We start from the raw sequence: 23,188 nt of genomic DNA, 5'->3' as shown, positions 1-23,188 counted from the left end.
TTCTAGGGGGTTCAGGGTTAAGTTATAATTAGTGTTAAGGTTAGGATCTATGGTTAGGTATAGGGTTAAGGTTAGGTTTTGAGGTTAAGGTTAGGATTAGGGTTAGGGTACCTGTTAGGATTAGAGGTTAGGGAAAATAGGATTTTGAATGGGACTGAATTGTGTCCCCACAAGGTTAGTTATACAAGACTGTGTGTGTGTGCATGTGCATGCCTGCATGTGGGTGTGTTCACGTAGAGGTGTGGAGTTACAGTATGGCTTTGAGCAAGAGAAAAAGAGAGCAAGTCAGACAGACAGACAGACAGACAGACAGACAGGGTGCTTCCTGTCTGTATTTCTATCTGTAATAAAGCCTTATTGTGGGGGGAAACGCATTCTGATTGGTTGGGCCTGGCTCCCCAGAGGGTGGGCCTAGCTGCCATGTTGCCATGTGGGTGGACCTATCTATGCCCTCCCAGGCCCACCCATGGCTGCACCCCTGCACAGTGTCATGTGAAATGCATAGATTAGGGCCTAATGAATTCATTTCAATTGACTGATTATGACTCTCTCATACATTTCACATTTTTAGTTTTTGTTGTCCTAGGCTACCTGGCTAAAAAGCTTGCTCACTTGCCTAACTTCCTTTCATGGGCAACTATGAGCCAGCTAGTTAACATTAGCCTACTACATCTAGCTACATATTGAACTTCCATCCTCTCAGGCCAGAGGCACAATATACGAATTTATGGTTGAATCAGAATCGCCGTTATAATCATTGGCCAGCACAGAAGTTAGGTAAAACAACAAGTCCAAATCCCTCCATCCATGGCTAATTTAGGAAAAAGCCAATTTTAGCTAGCTAGCTAGCCACCAGAGAACGACACAACAAAATGCCCAACTGTCATTATTCAGTATCTCAATCTCAATCTATCCAACAATGTCACCAACTCACCAATCTACTAAATCACACATGCGTAGTATTAGGTTCATTCTCTGCTCCTTTGATTGGATGGACAACATGTCAATTCAATCACCACATTCTTATTGGCCGACTCTACAGCCTTGGTTTCTCAAATGATTGCCTCGCCTGGTTTACCAACTACTTCTCTGATAGAGTTCAGTGTGTCAAATCGGAGGGCCTGTTGTCCAGACCTCTGGCAGTCTCTATGGGGGTGCCACAGGGTTCAATCCTCGGGCCGACTCTCTTCTCTGTATACATCAATGATGTTGCTCTTGCTGCTGGTGATTCTCTGGTACACCACTACGCAGACTATACCACTCTGTATACATCTGGACCTTCTTTGGACACTATGTTAACTAACCTCCAGACAAGCTTCAATGCCATACAACTCTCCTTCCGTGGCCTCCAACTGCTTTTAAACGCAGGGAAAACTAAATGCATGCTATTCAACCGATCACTGCCCGCACCTGCTCGTCCGTCCAGCAGCACTACTCTGGACGGCTCTGACTTAGAATACGTGGACAACTACAAATACCTAGGTGTCTGGTTAGACTGTAAACTCTCCTTCCAGACTCACATTAAGCATCTCCAATCCAAAATTAAATCTAGAATTAGCTTCCTATATTCCAACAAAGCATCCTTCACTCATGCTGCCAAACATACCCTCGTAAAACTGACCATCCTACCGATCCTCACCAAAGCCCCATACACTACCCACCATTGCGACCTGTACGCTCTCGTTGGTTGGCCCTCGCTTCATACTCGTCGCCAAACCCATGGGCTACAGGTTATCTACAAGTCTCTGCTAGGTAAAGCCCCGCCTTATCTCAGCTCACTGGTCACCATAGCAGCACCCACTCGTAGCACGCGCTCCAGCAGGTGTATCTCCCCCAAAGCCAATTCCTCCTTTGGTCGTCTTTCCTTCCAGTTCTCTGCTGCCAACTGGAATGAACTGCAAAAATTTCTGAAGTTGGAGACTCATATCCCCCTCACTAGCTTTAAGCATCAGCTGTCAGAGCAGCTCACAGATCACTGCACCTGTACATAGCCCATCTGTAAACAGCCCATCTATCTATCTACCTACCTCATCCCCATACAGTATTTATTTATTTATCTTGCTCCTTTGCACCCCAGTATCCCTACTTGCACATTCATCTTCTGCACCTCTACCATTCCAGTGTTTAATTTCAATTTTTTAATTACTTCGCCACCATGGCCTATTTATTGCCTTAACTCCCTTATCTTACCTCATTTGCACTCACTGTATATAGACTTTTTGTTTTCTTTTGTTCTACTGTATTATTGACTATGTTTTGTTTATTCCATGTGTAACTCTGTGTTGTTGTATGTGTCGAATTGCTATGTTTTATCTTGGCCAGGTAGCAGTTGCAAATGAGAACTTGTTCTCAACTAGCCTACCTGGTTAAATAAAGGTGAAATAAAAAATATATAATTTAAATACTGCAAAAGCTTTTGTTGGTTGGAGGACGTCCTCCGGAAGATGTCATAATTGCCATGTCGGTCTATGGAAGGGGTGAGGATCACACGCCTCCAAGGTTTTGTATTGAAGTCAATGTACCTGTCCTCCGGCTACACCATGGCGCTACCCTAGAGGGCAATGTTGAGATTACTATAGATCTTCATTGCAAAACAATGTTTTTATCAGGTATTTGGTGACGTAAAATATATTTAGTATAGTTTTATCGAAAAATGATGACCTTTTTGTTTCATTATTTTACATCTGCATTACAAAGTGGGATTGAAATGAATATAATTGTGATTTTCTTTACTCAGTAATTACTCTGTAATGTCAAAGTGGGAAAAAATTCAATAACAAAAATAGAAAGAAAAAAACCGTATATACTTTGATTAGATAAGTAATCACCCACCTGAGTCAATACATGTTAGAAACACATTTGTGAGTGATTACAGCTGTGGGTCTTCTTGGGTAAGTCTTAAGGGCTTTGCACACCTGGATTGTGCAATATTTGCCCATTATTCTTTTCAAAATTCTTCAAGCTCTGTCTTTGTCAAGCACACCCATACCATGATGCAGCTTGACTGAGTGGCCATACACAAGTTGTATGTATGGAGGACAGAGGAAGGGGTAGTCATTCAAAAATCATGTCAACCCCTATTATAAGTCCATGAAACTTATTGTGTGATTTGTCAAGTCAAATGTTACCCCTGAACTAATTTAGGCTTGACTAAACAAAAGGTGTGAATACTTTTGCAGCAACTATTTGAGTTATTTCATTTTGATAAATGTGTTAACATTTGTAGAATTTTCTTTTCACTTTGACATTATGTAGTATTTAGTGTAGATCAATAAAAAAAATCACAACTAAATCCATTTCAATCCCACTTTGTCAATCAACAAAATGTGATGAAATCAAAGAGGGGTGAATAATCAGTGATTGATGTTCCTATGTTCTTCTGTCCTGTCCAGCAAAAGTCCCTGAGGGAAAGATGGCTGCTGGATGGAGCTGCTGGCTCGGAGCAGGACGAGGCCAAGAAACAGCTTGCGGAGGACGAGGCCAAGCTCAAGGGTATGGAGGAGAACATCATTAGGTACGTCTACAACCCTGGAACACTGGGGTACCTACCAGTTGCTCTCGGTGATGTTGAAGATTTTTTTTTTTTTATGAGCACACGGCCTTGTTTCTATTATAGCATATTGGATGACTGTCATTCATATTCCATTCACCCAGCTCAATGTAACATTGATAGGTTTGGGCTACTACATGCTACTTGAATTTTCCCTGTACCCATCATGAGGTTGCTACAAACTACATTGTAGAATAATAGTGACGACATCAAACTATGAAATAACACATAGCTTAAAATAAAATACAATTTATTTGGATTTGTTTAACACTTTTTTGGTTACGAAATGATTCCATATGTGTTATTTCATAGTTTTGATGTCTTCACTATTATTCTATAATGTAGAAAATAATAGAAATAAAGAAAAACCCTTGAATGAGTAGGTGTTCTAAAACTTTTGACCAGTAGTGTGTGTAAGTGAAGGTGTACAGGTCAATAAATGTTGAATAATCAAGGGGACAGACAGTGACACATTCAATACCGCCTTGCACACTCTTGTCTACATCTAGCTGATCTAGGCTATAATCATTAGTCCGACAGTTGCAAATGAGAGTTTCTATTGGACAAATTCAGGTATGTTTATCCCCATTTCATTCCGTAGTCATAGTCAACATAGCTAATAGAACTAACATGTTAGTAAACCCACTACAAACATGCAGTACAGTGTACAGTCAGAATGCAGTTTAGCAGTTACACCAGTGGGCCCCTGTGGCAATAAATTAATAAAACCATGACTTGGAAGGGAATCTAGTGTTGGATAGCCATAGCCAGCTAGCTACAGTGCCTTGCGAAAGTATTCGGCCCCCTTGAACTTTCTTGAACTGAATAATTTTGCACGCCCAATTTTTCAGTTTTTGATTTGTTAAAAAAGTTTGAAATATCTAATAAATGTCGTTCCACTTCATTATTGTGTCGCACTTGTTGTTGATTCTTCACAAAAAAATACAGTTTTATATCTTTATGTTTGAAGCCTGAAATTTGGCAAAAGGTCGCAAAGTTCAAGGGCGCTGAATACTTTCGCAAGGCACTGTAACATAGCATCCCTCTCTGTTTGAGCCGGGTGTTTAAGTAGGCTAACTAGCTAGCTGCATTCGGTAGTTAAGAGAAAGTAAAAGTTTTAAAAAAAATACTAACAAATACACTTCTCAAAAAAATAAAGGGAACACTTAAACAACACAATGTAACTCCAAGTCAATCACACTTCTGTGAAATCAAACTGTCCACTTAGGAAGCAACACTGATTGACAATAAATTTCACATGCTGTTGTGCAAATGGAATAGACAACAGGTGGAAATTATAGGCAATTAGCAAGACACCCCCAAAAAGGAGTGGTTCTGCAGGTGGTGACCACAGACCACTTCTCAGTTCCTATGCTTCCTGGCTGATGGGTCACTTTTGGTCACTTTTGAAGGATGGCAGTGCTTTCACTCTAGTGGTAGCATGAGACGGAGTCTACAACCCACACAAGTGGCTCAGGTAGTGCAGCTCATCCAGGATGCTACATCAATGCGAGCTGTGGCAAGAAGGTTTGCTGTGTCTGTCAGCGTAGTGTCCAGAGCATGGAGGCACTACCAGGAGACAGATGAATACATCAGGAGACGTGCAGGAGGCCGTAGGAGGGCAACAACCCAGCAGCAGGACCGCTACCTCCGCCTTTGTGAAAGGAGGAGCAGGAGGAGCACTGCCAGAGCCCTGCAAAATGACCTCCAGCAGGCCACAAATGTGCATGTGTCTGCTCAAACGGTCAGAAACAGACTCCATGAGGGTGGTATGAGGGCCAGACGTCCACAGGTGGGGGTTGTGCTTACAGCCCAACCCCGTGCAGGACGTTTGGCATTTGCCAGAGAACACTAAGATTGGCAAATTCGCCCCTGGCGCCCTGTGCTCTTCACAGATGAAAGCAGGTTCACACTGAGCACATGTGACAGACGTGACAGTCAGGAGACGCCGTGGAGAACGTTCTGCTGCCTGCAACATCCTCCAGCATGACCAGTTTGGTGGTGGGTCAGTCATGCTGTGGAGTGGCATTTCTTTGGGGGGCCGCACAGCCCTCCATGTGCTCGCCAGAGGTAGCCTGACTGCCATTAGGTACCGAGATGAGATCCTCAGACCCCTTGTGAGACCATATGCTGGTGCGGTTGGCCCTGGGTTCCTCCTAATGCAAGACAATGCTAGACCTCATGTGGCTGGAGTGTGTCAGCAGTTCCTGCAAGAGGAAGGCATTGATGCTATGGACTGGCCCGCCCGTTCCCAGACCTGAATCCAATTGAGCACATCTGGGACATCATGTCTCGCTCCATCCACCAACGCCACGTTGCACCACAGACTGTCCAGGAGTTGGTGGATGCTTTAGTCCAGGTCTGGGAGGAGATCCCTCAGGAGACCATCCGCCACCTCATCAGGAGCATGCCCAGGCGTTGTAGGGAGGTCATACAGGCACGTGGAGGCCACACACTACTGAGCCTCATTTTGACTTGTTTTAAGGACATTACATCAAAGTTGGATCAGCCTGTAGTGTGGTTTTCCACTTTAATTTTCAGTGTGACTCCAAATCCAGACCTCCATGGGTTGATAAATTTGATTTCCATTGATCATTTTTGTGTGATTTTGTTGTCAGCACATTCAACTATGTAAAGAAAAAAGTATTTAATAAGAATATTTCATTCATTCAGATCTAGGATGTGTTATTTTACTGTTCCCTTTATTTTTTTGAGCAGTGTATAACTATCTCTCTCTGTTCAACTATTGTCTTTCTCTGTCTTTGAGTTAACTACTCACAACATTTTATACACTGCAGTGCTAGCTAGCTGTAGCTTATGATTTCTGTAGTAGATTAGTTCTCTAATCCTTTGATTGGGTGAACAACATGTCAGCACATGCTGCAAGAGCTCTGATAGGTTGGTGGACGTCCTCCAGAAGTTGCCATAATTACTGAGTATGTCTATGGAAGGGGGTGAGAAGCATGAGCCTCCTACGTTTTGTATTGAAGTCAATGTAGCCAGAGGAGGACGGAAGCTAACTGTCCTCCAGCTACACCATGGTGCTACCCTACAGATTGCTGCTGAGGCTACTGTAGACCATTGCAGAACAGTGAGTTTTAATCAATTATATGATGAAGTAAATTAATATATTTAGTATAATTTAATCTAAAGATAATACTTTTTCAAATGTTTCACTCTATATATATATATGTATATATATATATTTAAAAAAATACTGAGTAGGAGTGTCCTCCCCTTCCTCCTCTGAGGAGCCTCCACTGGTACCTACTACCTATAAATGTTTCTGGATTCATTATATGTCTTTATTTAACCAGTCTTTAACCTGGCAAAATCTGCTCTTAATTTATAAAAACAGATATAATTTTGGCATGCCAGCTCACAGCTCAATGTGGCCCAGCATATTTGCTATCAGTGAGATCGTTTGCAATGCTTCTTAGAAAATGTTTAATAAGTTTAACTCTTAGCAAGAAAGGAGTACAGATGTAGGATTTGAATTTGATCACTATGTTGTTGATGATAATTTTCCTGCACAGCAGGAAATGCAAACTTGTAGTGTATTCGAAGTTTAAATGTATCAACCCCATGCAAAAAAAATCCATTAATTATAATCCACATAATATTCACATTTCCTGTTGCTGCAGGATTATTTTCCTGCTTTTCCTGTTTATTTTTCCTATTTCACACGTGTGTAGTAATACTGGAAATGTGTTTTTTGCATACCCACTCTCCCTGAAACACCCTTAGAGAGCGTGATCACAGAAACCATGGGGCACATCGACAGATTTTTCACCTTGTCGGCTCGGGTACAGAAAGGAGACCCAGTAGCCAAGAACAGACCAGCCTTCCACCACCACCCCTCCCCCCTCGCTCCAACCATTTTCTTTCTCACTCATAGCAAAACAGTGTCATCAGTCTTCTTCCCCTGGCAATCCAATTCGCTAATTAAATTCCCCCTGGCTGCTGTAGTGCTGGCTGGCTATTGGGGCTCAGACTGGGGCAACATTGGCACTAAACTGGCACAGCACCCAATAAGCAACGCAAGCGTACAATTGCCGGAGCTAGGGAAAATGCGGAATTGGAGAAAGCTAAGGAGAAGCTTTTGTCCATTTCCCAAATAGGCTCTTAATTCTGTTAGATAGGCCATAGTGAGTAAGGACAGGGAGGTTGTTTTGGTATTGAACAATACCAGGACACTTAAAGAAATAGTTCACGGTTTAAGGGGGTGGGTCGCTAATATTTTTTCTTTGATTTTGAACAACTCCTTATGCACTCAGCTCATTTATTTTAGACCAAGAACAAGTGCATCTGTAAAATCTGTAAAATCATCTTCCCAATGGATGAGCACTGTTGCCAAAAATAACAAACATTTTAAATAGACAAGACAGAAATCCAAAACTGCTTTGGAACGCTACTGCTCGTGAATGCATGATGTGCATGACTTGCCAAGCATTCTCACACTGTTTGTGTGTCATTGACCATGTCTCTGTGTGTGACTGATAACATCTCTCTCTGTTCTGCAGAATGGAGCAGGAACTGGAGGTGCTGGAGACGGGCGTGTCGGCGACCTCTACCAAAGAGAGCCTGACAGACGCAGCAACGCAGGAGGAAGCCAAGACAGCAGACAACAAAGTGAGTCTCCCTCGCCTCCTACCCCTCCAAGGGCAGCTGGACACAGCAGGTCCACCGGACACACACACACACACACACACACACACACACACACACACACACACTGTTAGAGACAGGAGTGGGGAGTGTGTGTGCGTGCGTGCGTGTGTGTTGAGGGGGAACGCTTGAAGTAGGGGGAGTAGGAGATGGAGGAATCAGAAGGGAGGGGAGAGGTTTAGGAGGCCGACGCAAGCCTTGGGGCATATCGGAAAGTGAAAAAGCCCTGTCAAATCAAATCAAATGTATTTATATAGCCCTTCTTACATCAGCTGATATCTCAAAGTGCTGTACAGAAATGTGTGTGTACAGTAACTGCCCTTGTGATAAACTGACAGTGGCATCTCCACTTGAGCAAATGACATCTGAATATTATGCCATCAGTGATATCATTAGTGACGGTCCGGATGGGCCCGGAGAGTCAGACACTGGGTCTGACAAGCAGTGTATGGGGAACAGTTGTTGACAGGAGGGAGGCTCTTGTCCAAAGGGGAAGTTCATATTGACAGCACACACTGGGCTGCTTTTAACATGCGATTTTCCTAGCAACGTCTAGAAAAGATGCTCTGTCTCTTCGTTTTTCCCTCTTGAACTTGTTGGCCCTTTTTGCTCTTTCCTCCACAAGTTAATATCCACTTCCTCAACCTATCCAGCCTGGCACCTCTTTATTCAAAGAGAAAGTGCTTATTTAATGTGGCGTCTGTTTCTACCCCAATACCTTTTCTTGCTTCCTTGTCATCCATGTTTTTTGTGGCATAAAAATAAATATTGTATGTTCCTTCCCTCAAACTAGGTTTTCAATAAAATATGTTAAATACTGTATGTGACATAATGCTCATTCATTATGTAGCCATGCTTTTGAATAAGAGTGTCTCTTCAGGAAACAAATCTATTACCTCAAAGCTGTGGGTTGTCAGTAGAACCGTTTCATTCAATCTGTTAAAGTATTTTTAGAAATGGATGCTGTTCGACTGTGCGGCTGCATTGATACAATAATCCCAATGATTCATATCACAGAAACAGAAATAGACCCACCCCTTTACCACCCCTCTGGTAATGTATTTGATGGGTTTGACACTGAATTTTCTAGGTTTAATGCTGTATGATACATGGGTTAAAACAGTGGTGTAAAGTACTTAAGTAAAAATATTTTAAAGTACTATTTAAGTAGTACACCCAAAAGTACTTGTTACATTTTGAATGCTTAGCGGGACAAGAAAATAGTCAAATTCACACACTTATCAACCAAACATCCCTGGTCATCCCTACTGCCTCTGATCTGGCGGACTCACTAAACACACATGCTTTGTTTGCAAATGATGACTGAGTGTTGTAGTGTCCCTTGCTATCCATAACTTAAAAAACACAAGAAAATTGTGCCATCTGGTTTGCTTAATATAATTAAATTGTATTATAGTTTTGATACTTAAGTACATTTTAAACCAAATACTTTTACTAAAGTACAATTTTACTCGGTGACTTTCACTTTTTCTTTTGTAATTTTCTATTAAGGTATCTTTACTTTTACTCAAGTATGACAGTTAGATACTTTTTCCACCACTGGGTTAAAATACTGTTTTCTCTCTTTCCCTCTCTCACAGGCTCTGGCAGGCACTGTGCACGGTAATACATCTTCAGTCAGATATTCTTCCTCTTCCCTCTCTTCTTTCTCCTCTTTTACATGTGTTCTGTGTTTGTCGCTCTTTCTCTCTCCCTCCCTCTCTCTTTCTCACCCCACTTCCTTGACCGCTTATAGAGGTCAAGGGAGTTACAGAGGTCAAGGAAGTAGTCAAAGTGCACACCAGCCCTCATCTGGAAATGTCTGGAGGTGCCTCAGATAGGATGAGAGCAGGTGAGTCTCAGTACCCTGTAGAGAGACATCTTAGACAAATGTTTTGCCCCCATTTTTTCCACTTAGAGTCTGTCATGCTAAGCATATTAAAGTGGTGTTATTCCTCTCATTGTAAAACAAATGTAGATATTCAATGTACCCACTCCTGTTTCATTCAGGAATATAGTAATTGATTGATAGGCAATTGATACATTATTGACTGATTATAAAGAATCATGTAAGTTGCATCTGTACAATTAGACATGCAATAGAGTCTCCCGAGTGGCGCAGCAGTCTAAGGCGTCACTACAGACCCGGGTTTGATCCCAGGCTGTGTCACATGAGGCAGCGCCCAATTGTCCGGGTTAGGGGAGGGTTTGGCCGGCTGGGAATTCCTTGTCCCATCAGCGCTCTAGCGACTCCTTGTGGCGGGCTGGGCGCCTGCAAGCAGACTTCGGCCGCCAGCTGGACGGTGTTTCCGCTGACACATTGGTGCGGCTGGTTTCGCTACAGGGAGGCAGGACGGACAGCTGATCATCCTCGCAGTGGCGGACCACGTGTAACAACACCTGCACAAGATCGGTACATCCGAACATCACACCTGCGGGACAGGTACAGGATGGCAACAACAACTGCCAGAGTTACACCAGGAACGCACAATCTCTCCATCAGTGCTCAGACTGTCCGCAATAGGCTGAGAGAGGCTAGACTGAGGGCTTGTAGGCCTCTTGTAAGGCAGGTCTTCACCAGATATCACTGGCAACAACGTTGCCTATGGGCACAAACCCACCGTCGCTGGACCAGACAGGACTGGCAAAAAGCGCTCTTCACTGACGAGTCGCGTTTTTGTCTCAACAGGGGTGATGGTCAGATTCGCGTTTATCGTCGAAGGAATGCGCGTTGCACCGAGGCCCGTATTCTGGAGCGGGATCGATTTGGAGGTGGAGGGTCCGTCATGGTCTGGGGCGGTGTGTCGGACTGAGCTTGTTGTCATTGCAGGCAATCTCAACGCTGTGTTACAGGGAAGACATCCTCCTCCCTCATGTGGTACCCTTCCTGCAGGCTCATCCTGACATGACCCTCCAGCATGACAATGCCACCAGCCATACTGCTCGTTCTGTGCGTGATTTCCTGCAAGACAGGAATGTCAGTGTTCTGCCATGGCCAGCGAAGAGCCCGGATCTCAATCCCATTGAGCACGCCTGGGACTTGTTGGATCGGAGGGTGAGGGCTAGGGCCATTCCCCCCAGAAATGTCTGGGAACTTGCAGGTGCCTTGGTGGAAGAGTGGGGTAACATCTCACAGCAAGAACGGGCAAATCTGGTGCAGTCCATGAGGAGGAGATGCACTGCAGTACTTAATGCAGCTGGTGGCCACACCAGATACTGGCTGTTACTTTTGATTTTGACCCCCCTCCCCCTTTGTTCAGGGACACATTATTCAATTTCTGTTAGTCACATATCTGTGGAACTCAGTTCATGTCTCAGTTGTTGAATCTTGTTATGTTCATACAAATAGTTACACATGTTAAGTTTGCTGAAAATTAACGCAGTTGACAGTGAGAGGACGCTTCTTTTTTTGCTGAGTCTATATATAAAAAAGACATGCAATAGAGTCCAAGTTTGTCCAAAATGGAAGAAGTGTCAATCAGATTCTCTTGGAGTCTTCTATCGCCATCTGTCTTTGCCGAAACCTGGCCACCTCCTCTGTGTTTGTCTCTTTCTCTCTCTCTCTCTCTGTCATTCTCACCCCACTTCCTTGACTGCTTGTAGAAGTCAAGGAAGTGCTCAAAGTGCCCAACAGCCCTCGTCTGGACATGTCCGGAGGTGACTCAGATATGACGAGAGCAGGTGAGTCTCGGGAACCCTGTAGCTCACAGACTGAGACACACTGTAGCGAGACAAATTCTACTCTTTGCCTCTTTTTATTTTAATTTTTTCACTCATAAACACGGTCTCTGCTTGCCTCTTTACATAGACGGCTGAGTACTATATCTGATGTTAGTTTATTTGATATCATTTACTTACTTTTATCATTTTTCAAATATATAACACTTGGTTATTCATTACTCAGACATTAACACATATTCAATAGGTATTAATAGGTATTACAGTGTAAGAAAATCTAATATTATCCCCTACCCAAAATCAAGTAATTTTTGTTGTATCCTGTTCACCCACTCTGGCATCAGCTACTGGCATTAGCATCCTGGGTAACTGGATTAGACATATAATAACTGTAAAAATCTATAAATTCAATATGTAACTCCTCAGTGGAACTCATTATGTAAACACAACCAGTTTGATTGGCCCGGCAGTAGCTCCTCAAGCGTGTTGTCAGCCGTGTCACAATGTCTAATCTAACACATTATCGAATCTTCATTTGAATGGAGCGTTGATTGAATGACAGCTAAAGGATACCTAAATAGTTGGTCATTTACCCCACTGTCATATACAACACCTCAGTGAAGCTCAGCGTATTGTAAACACGAGCAGTTAGAAACATCTGGGGACGACTTCATCTCCTCAGCAAGGGGTCTTTTCAGCCATATCAAGGGGTCTCAACCTTCCTCCTCCTCACACGTGGGCCGCTGTCCCTTTTAATCAAACATGTGCTTTCATCAGCCTCACAGCTCTGGAAGGAGAGTGAGGGACTCCACTGAAGGGCTCTTCTCCACAGCGATTGAGATATAGTGAGAGGGGGAGAAGGAGATGGGGCGAGTGACGAATTAGTTTTACCTCTTGCGCTCCGGTCCTCATACATCTTATCTAGAGGACCCTTGCTGAGCAGAGCGAATACTTCATGTTTGGTTTCATCGAGACCCAACATTCTCGTTGCCAACTCTTTCCTGGATATGATCGTTTTTGGTAACATGTTGGTGTAATATCACCATTGGATAGGAGCTAAGTAACTAGAAACTAAGAAAGTAACACAGTATGGTTACTATACCCTGTGCATAAACAAGTTATAGATGCACAATAGATATCTAGAAGCTAGATAAGTTGATAGGACACAATAGAATAGAGAGGGACTGTTATGGGGGATGAATAGAAGGGGACGTTTATGTGGCGTATACATCTACCAGTTCCATTCTGTGTAGTAGGATGTAGTGCACTTCCTGTTTTACTGGTGCGAGTGTACTTTGACGCACTATTTGAATGTGTGGGTGGGAAGGTAAAACAATGTTGAGTCATGTGGGAGGAACTATTTTAACGACGGACCACTCGGGTATTTCATCATTGCTATGTACCATGCTTTCGTGACACCTTTTAGGAGAACACAAAAGCAATGTAAATGCCATTGAACACGTCGCGCTCTCTGAAGTGCCGTGGTGTGTTTCATGTCCTCTATTTTGTTGTCGCTAACATTGTGTTGTGTTTTCCGTACTGTGTTTTCCCCCTAACATTTGTCTTCTGTCCTAAACTACACAGCGATCAACTGTCTGCCTCCGTGTGTCTGCCTATCTGTATGGGAATGTGTTTGAATGAGTTGATGTGAGTCTGTCCGTCCGTCCGTCCGTCTGCGTATTGGTCCGCTCTTGTGGACTTTCACTCTTGTGGATATTCACTGTGGTTTGTGGCTAAAAGGTGTTAAAACAAGAAGAGTGGTATGTTTGTATAGAGTGAGCCAGGATGATATACTGAGTGTCCCGTTCTCACAGTACATCTGTTGTGTGGGGATACACTATATATAGTCTTCATCAGACGATGCGACGTTGCCAAGGCAACGCAGCGACGTTGCCAAGGCAACGCAGCTCCGGCTAAAGAGTACAATGTCTCTATCCGTCAACACGGCAGCGTTCGACTCACATAGTGTAGGCCTGCCGATGGCAAATGTTCGAGTTTACCTTACTTATAGTGTATGTAGCCAAGTTATTGACCGTTCTCCAAAGACGTGCTTCCTTAACGGCCACACGGTCGTTCAACTTGCCCAGATATGCAGTCAAAGGAATGTCATGAATCAAAGTTGACCATCTTCTCCATAAGATTGAGTTTGCGTACAGTCGTGTGTGTTACATGGGCTGTAACCAAGTGGTGTATTTGTTGGTGGAATATGGTTGTTTAGAGTGGTTGTCTGGTTTTGGCTGGTATTGTTATACATGTGTATTGTGGAGAGACTACAAAGTTATTTATAATTGTGAAATATGGTTGAGTGGAACTGGTATGTCTCTAGTCTTGTTGAGCGAGAGATAATATGGGGTGTGAAAGGGAGTTTGTGGTGCGAAAGAGGGAAAGTGAGAGAATTCCTGTGTTCCATGGATGTGTGGTATGACAGAGAAAGAGAGAGAGAGAGAGAGAGAGAGAGAGAGAGGACACCTCTGCAGGCTCCTAACATCTCCTCTTGTTGACACCCCATGCACCCAGCAATGTACTCAGTAGAGATCACCGTTGAGAGGGACAATGTCACAGGCGAGACTAAGGTGTTGTCCACCAACACCCTACTGCCCATTAACCTCACTGGGCAAGGGGTCAAGGTGTATGAGGATTACCAGAAAGGTGATTTCCCAACATGATTTCAACAGCAAAACGAAACACTTGGCTAAAACATGCGTTATGAGAAGTGTTAACAATTATGATGAGAGCTAAGATGTGTGTTATGGTTTTATTAACATGAATACATCTACAGTGTCTTCAGAAACTATTCACACCCATGGACTTTTCCCACATTTTGTTGTGTTACAGACTGAATTCAAAATGGATTAAATTGTCACTGGCCTACAAAATTTTTTCCATAACGTTGTGTTTTTTAAAACATTTTTACAAATGAATCCAATTGAAAAGCTGAAATGTACTAACCTAACTGATGGAGTGAAATGAAGGAAGTCTGTACAGAATACATGCATCCTGTTTGCAACAAGGCACTAAAAAAGTATTACTGCAAAAAATGTGGCAAAGGATCGGACCGTTTTTTTCACCTAAAATGACATACCCAAATCTAACTGCTTGTAGCTCAGGACCTGATGCAAGGAAATTCATATTCTTGATACCATTTGAAAGGAAACACTTTGCAGTTTATGGAAATTTGAAATTAATATATGATAATATAACACATTAGATTTGGTCAAATATAATGCGTTTTCTCTTTGAAATGCAAGAGAATAGCCATACATTGAGATAGGATTCTAGGTGTAATTTAGATGCTGTCCACAAGATGGCAGCAGTTTGTGTGAACAGTTTCAGACTGATCCAGTGAAGAATTACATCCCTACACAATATTTTGTCTGCCAGGAGTTTGCCCAAATGTGCCGAATTGGTCAACTGATACATTTTCAAGTACATTTAATTTTTTTAATTTAACCTTTATTTAATTAGGCAAGTCAGTTAAGAACAAATTCTTATTTACAATGACTCCCAGGAATGTTATACATGATGGATCATTAGCTTCCCTACAGAAAATACACTAACCTTCACATCTAGATGGCCAGGGGGGTGGGTGTGGAGCCAAAGACAGCAGAGGGGTCTAACTGTAGAACCCAGTTCCTACATTTGAATATAAAAATTGATTTTATCAAACAAAACTATGCTACATTTTATATCTGGGACCCTCAGGATGACAAATCAGAGCGAGATTACTGAAAGTAAGTACATTATTTACCGTCAGAGGTGAATGTATCAAACCAGTTGCCATGATAAAAGTGTTTTGTGGTTGTGCACTTTCCTCAAACAATAGCATGGTATTTTTTTTATGTAATAGCTACTGTAAATTAGACACGGCAGTTAGAATAACAAGAATTGAAGCTTTCTGCCCGTATAAGACATGTCTATGTTGTTTACAATGTCATTCTAATCACATTATTGCAACAACTGTCCCGGTTTAGGGACACCGATCTCGTAGAGGTGAACTTTTTGTCTGGAATACCTAGTGTTATGTTTGGGGAAAATCCAATACAACACATTACTGATTACCACTCTCCATATTATCAAGCATAATTGTGCTGGATCATGTTATGGGTATGCTTGTAATCATTAAGGACTGGCGAGTTTTCAGTATAAAAAGAAACGGAATGGAGCTAAGTACAGGCAAAATCCTAGAGAAAAACCTGATTCAGTCTGCTATCCAACAGACCCTGGGAGATTCATTCTATTTGGAAATCTATGGAAAGACCTGAAAATGGTTGCCTTGCAATGATGAATAACAAATTTGACAGAGCTTGAAGAATTTTTAAAATAATAATTGGTAAATGCTGCACAATGCAGGTTTGGAAGGCACTTAGTGACTTACCCAGAAATACTCACAGCTGTAATTGCTGCCAAAGGTGCTTCTACAAAGTATTGACTCAGGGGTGTGGATACTTTTGTAAATGAGATATTTCTGTATTTCATTATTTTAAATACATTTGCAAACATTTCTGAAAACATGTTTTCACTTAGTCATTATGGGGTATTGTGTGTAAATTGGTGAGAGAGAAACTGTCATCCATTTTGAAATCAGGCCACAACACAACAAAATGTAGAATAAGTTAAGGGGCATGAATACTTTTGGAAGGCATTGTAATATCAGAAGAAGAAAAAATTACATTGTAATATATGGCCTGAGACAAGTCTACCTAAAATAATAGTTATTACAGACATAGCTTGTCTGATCATGGCCACTGAAAGACAAACATTATGTGGTTCAATAAACTTGACAATGCATTTTCACTGGCATATATAAGCTCATGTAATGATTGCCTTGAATCCACTTATTGACGCTAGATATTATTACCTTGATATTACCACTTCTCGTAAAGTAAAATAAATAATTAAGCATAGCATGACACAGTGTTGCAGGGTAACCAATAAATCCAACCCTATTTATAGACCTGGTTTTAAACCAATAATTCTACTTCAATAGTTCAATTTGTGAACGTGAACTTGGGCTATTATGTATTGGCGCAAAACACAGTCAGTACATTCAGAACTCATTTGAAATTGCACTTTTGGTGTCCCTGTAGCACCTGTTTTGCTCCCTGACACAGACAACAAGCACTGGGCTCCTGATGCAGCAGCTGTGGCATTCGCTTTGTTTCCCCCCCTGCTCTCTTTCAGCTGCTCTCCTCTCCTCTCCTTGTCTGCTTTCCTCACTCACCTGCTTCCTTCCCTGCGACTTGACTGTGACTTTCATCACTGGTCAGCTACAGAGCACGTCATTGTTCTATGATTGGAGGTTTGTGGGGAAAAAGGCATCGCGTTAAATAGCCTCCCTCTCCCTGTTTCTCGAAGGATCTTAAACAATTGTATAGGAGCCAGGTGGAAGCCATAGGTCCATGACATTGCTTTGATTGTATCAGATCATTCATGATTGCTTCAAGGAAGGATGCATTTTTTAAAGAATTTGAACAGGGCCTAGTTCTCCATGCTCTCATGAGGAAGGCTCTGGTTATCTTCTGTCAATGACACATCTGTCTCTCTCGCTCTCTCTCTCTGTCTCTCTCTCTCTCTGTCTCTGTCTCTCTTGTAGTGGTACACGAGGTGAACGGGGAGAACGGGGTCCACCAGCTCAGCGCCAATGAGGTGGACGAGCTCATCCACAAAGCCGACGAGTCCATGATGAGTGACGCCACCACCGCTGGCGCCACCTCCACTGCCCCCGTCGTCCCCACCGATGCTGAGTTAGCCGCGGAGCAGCAGACGACACCACAGCAGGAGATCACTGGCATGGAGGCCAAGGCGGGCGGCGCCAGTCCCCAGCCAGGTGGAGGCGAGGTGGAGGCCAGTGCTGAGAACCCTGTCACCATGGTGTTCATGGGCTACCAAAGCGTGGAGGATGAGGCGGAAACCAACAAGGTGCTGGGCCTGGAGGGCACCGTCAAGGCCCAGCTGGTGGTCATCGAGGACGGCGAGGGCAAGAATGTGACGGTGGGGCCCAACCCCGCCACTGTGACCGTCACCGAGGGAGGCACCAAGGAAGAGCAGTCGCCCCCGCCCAACGGCAGTGCCGCCGACCCCGTTAAGACCCCCCAGGAGAAGGCCCCCGTGGGGGAGAAGGGGGGCGAGCCAGAGGGGGGCGCCACTGAGCTCAACAATAAGGAAAAGCAGCCCTGCAAGTGCTGCACCATCATGTGAGCCACCGTTGTGTGGCCGCATTCCCCCCGGGACTTGACTTTTCAAGGAGAAATGACAAACCAACAACAACCATAGCGTGAAAAAAACAAAAAACTCACCCCTTTTCCGTTAGCCCCCCTCCCGACAAAAAAAGGCATAAATGTTCTGTATCTTTTGATAGCCGGCTGTTGTTTCCCAACTTCATTTTCATCTCTTGTTTTATATATTTCATTTCATTTTTCTCCTTTCATTCTTTTAACTTTTGTATGATTTTGGGTTGTGATTAAAACGGATGGTGCCAAAGGCGAGCCATCCCTGCGTTTTCACACTTTGAGGTTTCTGAGGGAGAGAGGAGATAGAAAAGGAAAGATAGAGGGAGAGAAAGACAGAGGAACTGGTTCGTTCACACACCCAGCATTGTCCAACAAGCTTTTTTTTTAATGACATCTCTAATACACCGTCATGAGTTTTGTAATCTTAACTTTCTGTATGAAGGACAGATATATGTCTCTATATATCTAAATATATAAATTCTTTATTTTAAAGATATATTTATTTGACTTTTTTTATTTTTTGAAAAAGCCCTGACAGAAGCATGTTATACATTGTGCTTTCTGTCCTCTGCTAGTGCATTTTAGATAAAAACATGGGGAAATATTTATGACTGATAAAGCTGTTAGAGAATTCTCTTGGATTTTGTTTTCCAGAAAGAAAAAGAAAAGAAAAGGGACTTTGGAATTTCTGAGACTGACACCAACCACACTGCTATTTGGAAGTGACATGCAATGAGCGTGATATTGATGACATCATTGTACTGTGTGCGTGTGTGTGTATGGATATCCGTGCGTGGGTGTATGAGCATGCATGGCTGTGTGTTTGAATGTGTGTGTGTTGGATTACAATGGCCTCATTGGTCCTTATATCATCCTACACTATACTACCCACAATCCCCATCACCTCTTTTCTTTCTGGAAGAAAAAACAATACTCGCTTTTTTTTTGTTGGTCATTTTCCTGCGCCCAAATCAACTACACTAGTTCGACAACACCTAGTAATGAATTGAATGTGTGAAGGTCTTTCATACCGAAGCTTGAGACTGATGAAATGAATGTCCCTGTGTAAGCCTTGACGTTTGTGTGGTTCACCTCCACTTAACTACATTACCAAGAATACAACTACCCCTTTAAAATAAATAATGCCTTTGTGATAACAGTATTAACTATTTTTCCTTTAACTCAATGACATAATCCAAGCTCTGGCTCCTGATGTGATGACCTACCAACAACTGTGTTTTGATATGATGGTCGGCCTGGACAGGCCCTTCCAACATCCCAAAGATTTTCAGTTGGATATCAACTACTGTGGAATTGGTGCATAGAGCATAGTCTGTTGTTTTCAACCTTGGCACAGCAGCGCATATACTAAACTGTGTTGCAAATACTGTAAGAAGTTGCTCCATTCAGACTTTTAGGAGGAGTGCCATTTGGAGGGGGTTGGGGGTCATATTGTATGTCGCCCTCAGAGTTGGTGTGGGAGGAGCTTCACTTTAAGAGTATTTGGTTTCCTGTTTTCCTGTTTGAACTCTACTGTTAGGCCCTAGTTTTGTCATTTAAGGGAAACAAAACCAAACAAAAGTTGAAGTAGGCCTACTTTTCATTCAGTGTATCTATCTATCAACATGCTAGACCTGAGGCAAAAAGCATGGAATTTCAACATTTTTACAGTCCTAGAAGTTGACAGAATCCTTTTCCACAGGGAGTGGCAAATTTCGCTCCAAATTCAATGTTGCAATAATATTTTTATTTTCCTCACAGATATTTTTTCTTGCGGTGTAGCTCAAATTGAACAGCTGTATTTTACTTTTGTGTGCGTTTTTGCTGCATTATGGGTGCCTGTAGCTATAGAATATCTTACTTCTTACTTATTTTTGCACCAGCGAGCTGACTTCTTGGAGCCAAATTTCCAGCTGAGCTGAGGGTCATGTTATTATTGTCCAGAGTATTTTTCCAGTGGTGAGTTGAGTCAGTTGAGTTGAATTGGTCAAGCTAGGAGCCAGATCTTTTCAACCGACGCACTGACACATGGACCATGTAAACGTGGTCCATGTAAACGTGGTCCATGTAGTATTCGCATGCGGAATAAAACAAACATTTTGTTTTCAAAGATGGCTAAATAGTGGATGGTCTGCGTTATCTTGAAGTGAGTCAAAGGTGTGAGCTCTCTCCAGTAAAGAGGTTGACCGACCTTGGGTGATGTTTGCCTAACCCTCGTTTAATATTGTTCCATGTGCATTTGTACCTATCCATTGATATTTATAGAGCTCTATAGGTTATTTTAACGGTGTATGTCTTTGGGCTCCCGAGTGGGGCAGCGGTCCAAGGCACTGCATCTCTGTGCAAGAGGGCATCACTACAGTCCCTGGTTTGAATCCGGGCTGTATCACATCCGGCTGTGATTGGGAGTCCAATAGGACGGCGCACAATTGGCCCAGCGTCCCCGGGATAGGCCTTCATTGTAAATGAGAATTTTGTTCTTAACTGACTTGCCTAGTTAAAAGAAAGGTTAAATACATAAATGTATTTGTGAGGGTTCAAATCAAGAACAGGATGGACATAGATAAATCAAATAAACATCTGATAACAAGGTCTGATAAGCCTTGTCAGAATAATGCTGGTAAATCCAGTACATTGTAGAAAAAACCCAAATGGAACATCTATTCATTTCATCGTGTAAAATATATCATGAAACAAATGTATTTTGCCAATCCCCTTCAATCCCACCTCCTCCTGCGCGTTCAAATGGGCAGGGCAATCATTGATATGCTGACACCTTCTCCAATATGCCGCTCAGCATCCAGCAAGGAGGAAGGAGCAGAAAAAGCTGCCTCAGTGTACAGTCAGTGTACAGTCAGTGTACGGTCAGTGTACACCGTGACATGGCCTGACTCTCTAGACTGCTCTTTGTCTCTGTGAGTGGGCGCTGGTCACGACGAGGGCACAGACATGTGCGTTACTCTATAGGACTGTCAGCACGGGGTGTTGGTCTAGAAGGTGTCCCGACAAAAACACTGCCTTCGATCTGTTCAGGCATCACTGAAGACCAGTCCTCGTCAAGTCACATTCCCACACTGCTGGATCCAAACCTATGCAAGAACTCCCATGCTAACGAATCACCATCTAGGTATAGCATATAGGACTGGATAAGAGGCTTTAAGGTCATCAGTATATTACACAAAACAATTATCTAAAGGGCCAAGCATTGAACAATGGCCCATCCCTTCCTTTGTATTATATGATTATGCCTTTTTATTTCTGAAATACTTTCTAGCTAACAGCTCACTACATATACAGTACATGTGGCTCAGTGGCTGTTGGTTGGCATAGGTTAGGTTGGTCCATATCAATATTAAAGGTGGGGTAAAGGATTTCATATGTTGGCACTGCCAACTTGGTTGCACATGACATGCTGGGATGGCTAAATGTGGGTGGTGTGTTTCTGTGGTGCTAAATCATTGATACTGTCATATCTGACTGCAGAAGATTCGATATTGTTTTCTGCAACTTGTTGTTTTAAGAAAATCACAGATATTTCTATTTGCAATAGGAAACAGTAGCAAGAGTCATTTTGCTAGACACCTCAACAAGGAAGTGATTCATTGGTACCATTTCCAAGATTATTTGAAGCAGAAACTGTGCTGTTTTAAATGTTTTTTTTCTTTTAAGAAAACATTTGCAACATTCATCTCAAAATGGAAAAACATGAACCGTACAAATGCACTTAGGTTGATCGAACTGAAACGAATGACGCTCCTGGTCCAACTATTCACCCGTACTATTAGAGTCAGAGAGAACATTGGTGACTTTAACGAAATCAAATTTGTCCATCTTCTTCACAGTGAAATATGGTGACACTTAAGTTGAAGAAGGCATGCATGATACCTTCCTAATATGACGATAGAGGAAAGAATTACTTGCCACTTTCGGAAACAAGATGACAATGTTAATCGTATTTGCTCTATTGGTGCAGCACATTTTGCTCCATCAACTTTGAGCTTCAAGGTAAACAAATGTCAATGTCGTTCTTATGAAGGGTAATGAATGCCAATGCCATTCTTATCAGGGGTAACGCAGGGACACCTCCACTCGAAGTGCCCTCACTGAGCAGTAGCGGGAGTCAAATGCAGGGTCAAATATTCCTAATGTCTAAGGTTAGGATAGGGGTATAGGGTAATCCGATCCGAGATCTGTGGTGAAGGGTAACTTTTACCTCGAGCTCCTGTTGAATACCCAATACCCTTCCTTCTTTGGCCCCTCCCTCTTGGTGAGCTTGGTGCAGCGGCAGTGAGGCTTGTCGCCCCTGGCAACCCCAGCTCCTCCCACTCTGCACTGCCTGCACCGTGGTGCATTGCTTGCTGTTTGGGGTTTCAGCCTGGGTTTCTGTATAGCACTTTGTGACATCGGCTGATGTAAAAAGGGCTTTATAAATACATTTGATTGATTGATGACTCTGCAGCAGCACCCCCTGTTGGTTCTTATCAATATTTACATTCCAGTTCTGGCTTTCTCTCTCTCTACACACCCCCAATGCCTTGTAGTCTGGCCCCTGGCCAGGCATATTTTTTGTAAATGCATATATAAATATCTACATATAAATGTCTTTGTGCAAAACAAAATGTCTGTCGCTCTCTCATCCTCTAGTGTAGACTCATAGATCCCTGTCCCTTCCCCAGTGACTCTGCGCTCATGGCAGTCAGTCAGTGGAGGCCCCAGGTAATAGAGTGAGTGCCCACAAACTGCTGCTTTCGTATTGCTTTGTTAGTTGTGAAGGTCTGCTTTCTTACAAATTGGAAAGTGCTGTAGAGGAAAGTGTTTGAAAAGACAAATAAAAATGTGATGTGCTTCAAAGGTCTCCCGGTCTCTGTTTTGTTTTTGTGTTCCCTCCCTCCAACTTGAAAATAGTTTTCACCTCAGTCAGTACAAATTTGTGAAAGTGTGTGCGGGTGCATGTGAGTGTGTGTGTGTGTGTCTTTAGCCTTGGTTCTTAGACTAAGTTGAAATCCCCTTTGAGGTTTGCATCGATCTCGAAGGCCTGCATTGTGAAATCCTCACAGTCCTT

At 42.8% G+C, this 23,188-nt stretch overlaps 1 protein-coding gene across 3 annotated transcripts in view; it reads left to right on the top strand.

Annotated features, from left to right (window-relative positions):
• palm1a (paralemmin 1a) overlaps positions 1-22,981 on the top strand; it is a 66,376-nt gene extending 43,395 nt beyond the window's left edge. The window contains exons 4-8 of one of the 3 annotated variants that reach the window (XM_042322018.1): positions 3,393-3,514; positions 8,074-8,182; positions 9,820-9,841; positions 14,414-14,545; positions 17,490-22,981. In XM_042322018.1, the coding sequence (XP_042177952.1) occupies positions 3,393-3,514; positions 8,074-8,182; positions 9,820-9,841; positions 14,414-14,545; positions 17,490-18,094 (990 nt within the window). In that variant the 3' untranslated portion in view covers positions 18,095-22,981. Of the gene's footprint in view, positions 1-3,392; positions 3,515-8,073; positions 8,183-9,819; positions 9,842-9,974; positions 10,071-14,413; positions 14,546-17,489 lie in introns of all 3 variants that reach the window. The other 2 variants (XM_042322019.1, XM_042322020.1) reach the window with 2 other exon arrangements.
• Positions 22,982-23,188: the final 207 nt, after the last annotated feature.

This window comes from Oncorhynchus tshawytscha, linkage group LG05 (assembly GCF_018296145.1).
Source record: "Oncorhynchus tshawytscha isolate Ot180627B linkage group LG05, Otsh_v2.0, whole genome shotgun sequence".
Lineage (NCBI taxonomy): Eukaryota > Metazoa > Chordata > Actinopteri > Salmoniformes > Salmonidae > Oncorhynchus > Oncorhynchus tshawytscha.
The sequence above is the reverse complement of the archived record's forward strand: the minus strand, read 5'-3'. Positions and strand labels throughout refer to the sequence as shown.